General features: G+C 44.0%; 1 protein-coding gene across 1 annotated transcript; it reads right to left on the minus strand.

Annotated features, from left to right (window-relative positions):
* Positions 1-558: 558 nt before the first annotated feature.
* Positions 559-1,101, minus strand: LOC118320994 (the record flags this gene model as incomplete). The annotated part of the gene is given in 2 exon segments (XM_035652135.1): positions 559-685; positions 719-1,101. Coding segments are annotated over 2 exon segments (452 nt in total), but the record flags the coding sequence as incomplete, so codon positions are not given.
* Between the last annotated feature and the right edge of the window lie 287 nt (positions 1,102-1,388).

A 1,388-nucleotide genomic window follows, 5' to 3' on the forward strand; every position in this document is an offset into this window, starting at 1 on the left:
AGCTTGACTGATGTAACACAAAAAGAAACAAAACAAAAAGAAAGAGAAAAAAAACCCCCCCAAAAAAAACAAATGTTAAACACGTTAAAACACACATCCCTTTCCCTTCCCACCCACATGAACTTTAGCAGAAGCATCCCCCCAAACGAGATGCGCGCAAAGTACCCCGAAAACAACCAATCTGTCACACCTCTTGTGGCTCTAAGGAAGGCCTATACCGAACAACTAACGAACTACAACTACTTAGGCGTTGGAATTGTGACATGAAGTTACGTCAGTGAAATGAAATTACACAGTAATAAATGTACTAATAATTAAGCCGGATAACTAAAGCCGACTATTAAATCGATTGAAATAATAATAATAATAATAAAATAAAAAATAAAAAAAACAACTTGAAGCAAAATGAATTGTGTCAAACCATTAAGGCACCTGCAGCGCTACAGTTTTTACCTGAGGTATCCCTGTATACCATTTAAGTAGTCAACATGAGCCGAGTTCGAGAATCAAGAATGAAAGGAGTAAACAAGAAAACAAATCAGTGTTACCTCAGAACCGTAGCTCACTGAACACATTAAGAAAACAAGGCATCCAGGGTGAGGGACAGATGTAGTCCTCATGGCCAGCAGCAATAACAGCCACACAACAAGTTAACATGTCGGCTAAACAGCGTCAGGGGTGACTCCTTTTAATTGTTCTTCTCAATGAAGCTCAACGCCGATGTCGGATCCTCAAACCTGTGGGTCTGTCCGCCGGGCAGAGTGATGCGTAGCGTTGCCGGGTAGAGAAGACCAAACTTGACGTTCGGGCAGGAATGGAGCTCCTTCTTTACTGCAGCAAAGGCGGCCCGCTTTTTAGCCACCGCCGCGGTGAAGTCGGGGAAGATCGAGATCCTCTTGCCCATGTAGGAAAGAGGGAAAGCTTCTCCGGCCCGGCGAAGAATTTGGTTCCGGACTTGAAACAGGTTCACCCGAATAACGAGCGGACGAGGGGGCTCTCCATCCTTGGGCTTGGCGCGTAGAGTGCGATGAGCCCGGTCCAGCACAGGTTTGTCGTCAAGGCCGAGTATGTCTTCTAGGAGCTGGGCAATGAACTCGGTGGAATATAACATGCATCTTAAATACTCTGCTAATATGGTGATTTGATTTGCGTTAATGGCCTTACCCAGACAAGTTTGCTTCACTTTAGATTGGCCCATATAGGGTGCCCTGAATGGGTAACTTCTAGTTACTTTTGAAATAGAGGATCTCTAAACACATTGTGTTGTCCCTAAAATTGTACAAAAACATCTAAAACTCTGCCATGGCCAATCTGCAGAAGTGCAAGCGCAACCAGATACACTTCTGTATTACAACTGACCTACCTCACAATGTGAAAAAACAGTGAAA

The sequence above is a fragment of the Morone saxatilis genome, unplaced genomic scaffold (genome assembly GCF_004916995.1).
Source record: "Morone saxatilis isolate NCDOM2014 unplaced genomic scaffold, NCSU_SB_2.0 Contig11, whole genome shotgun sequence".
NCBI lineage: Eukaryota > Metazoa > Chordata > Actinopteri > Moronidae > Morone > Morone saxatilis.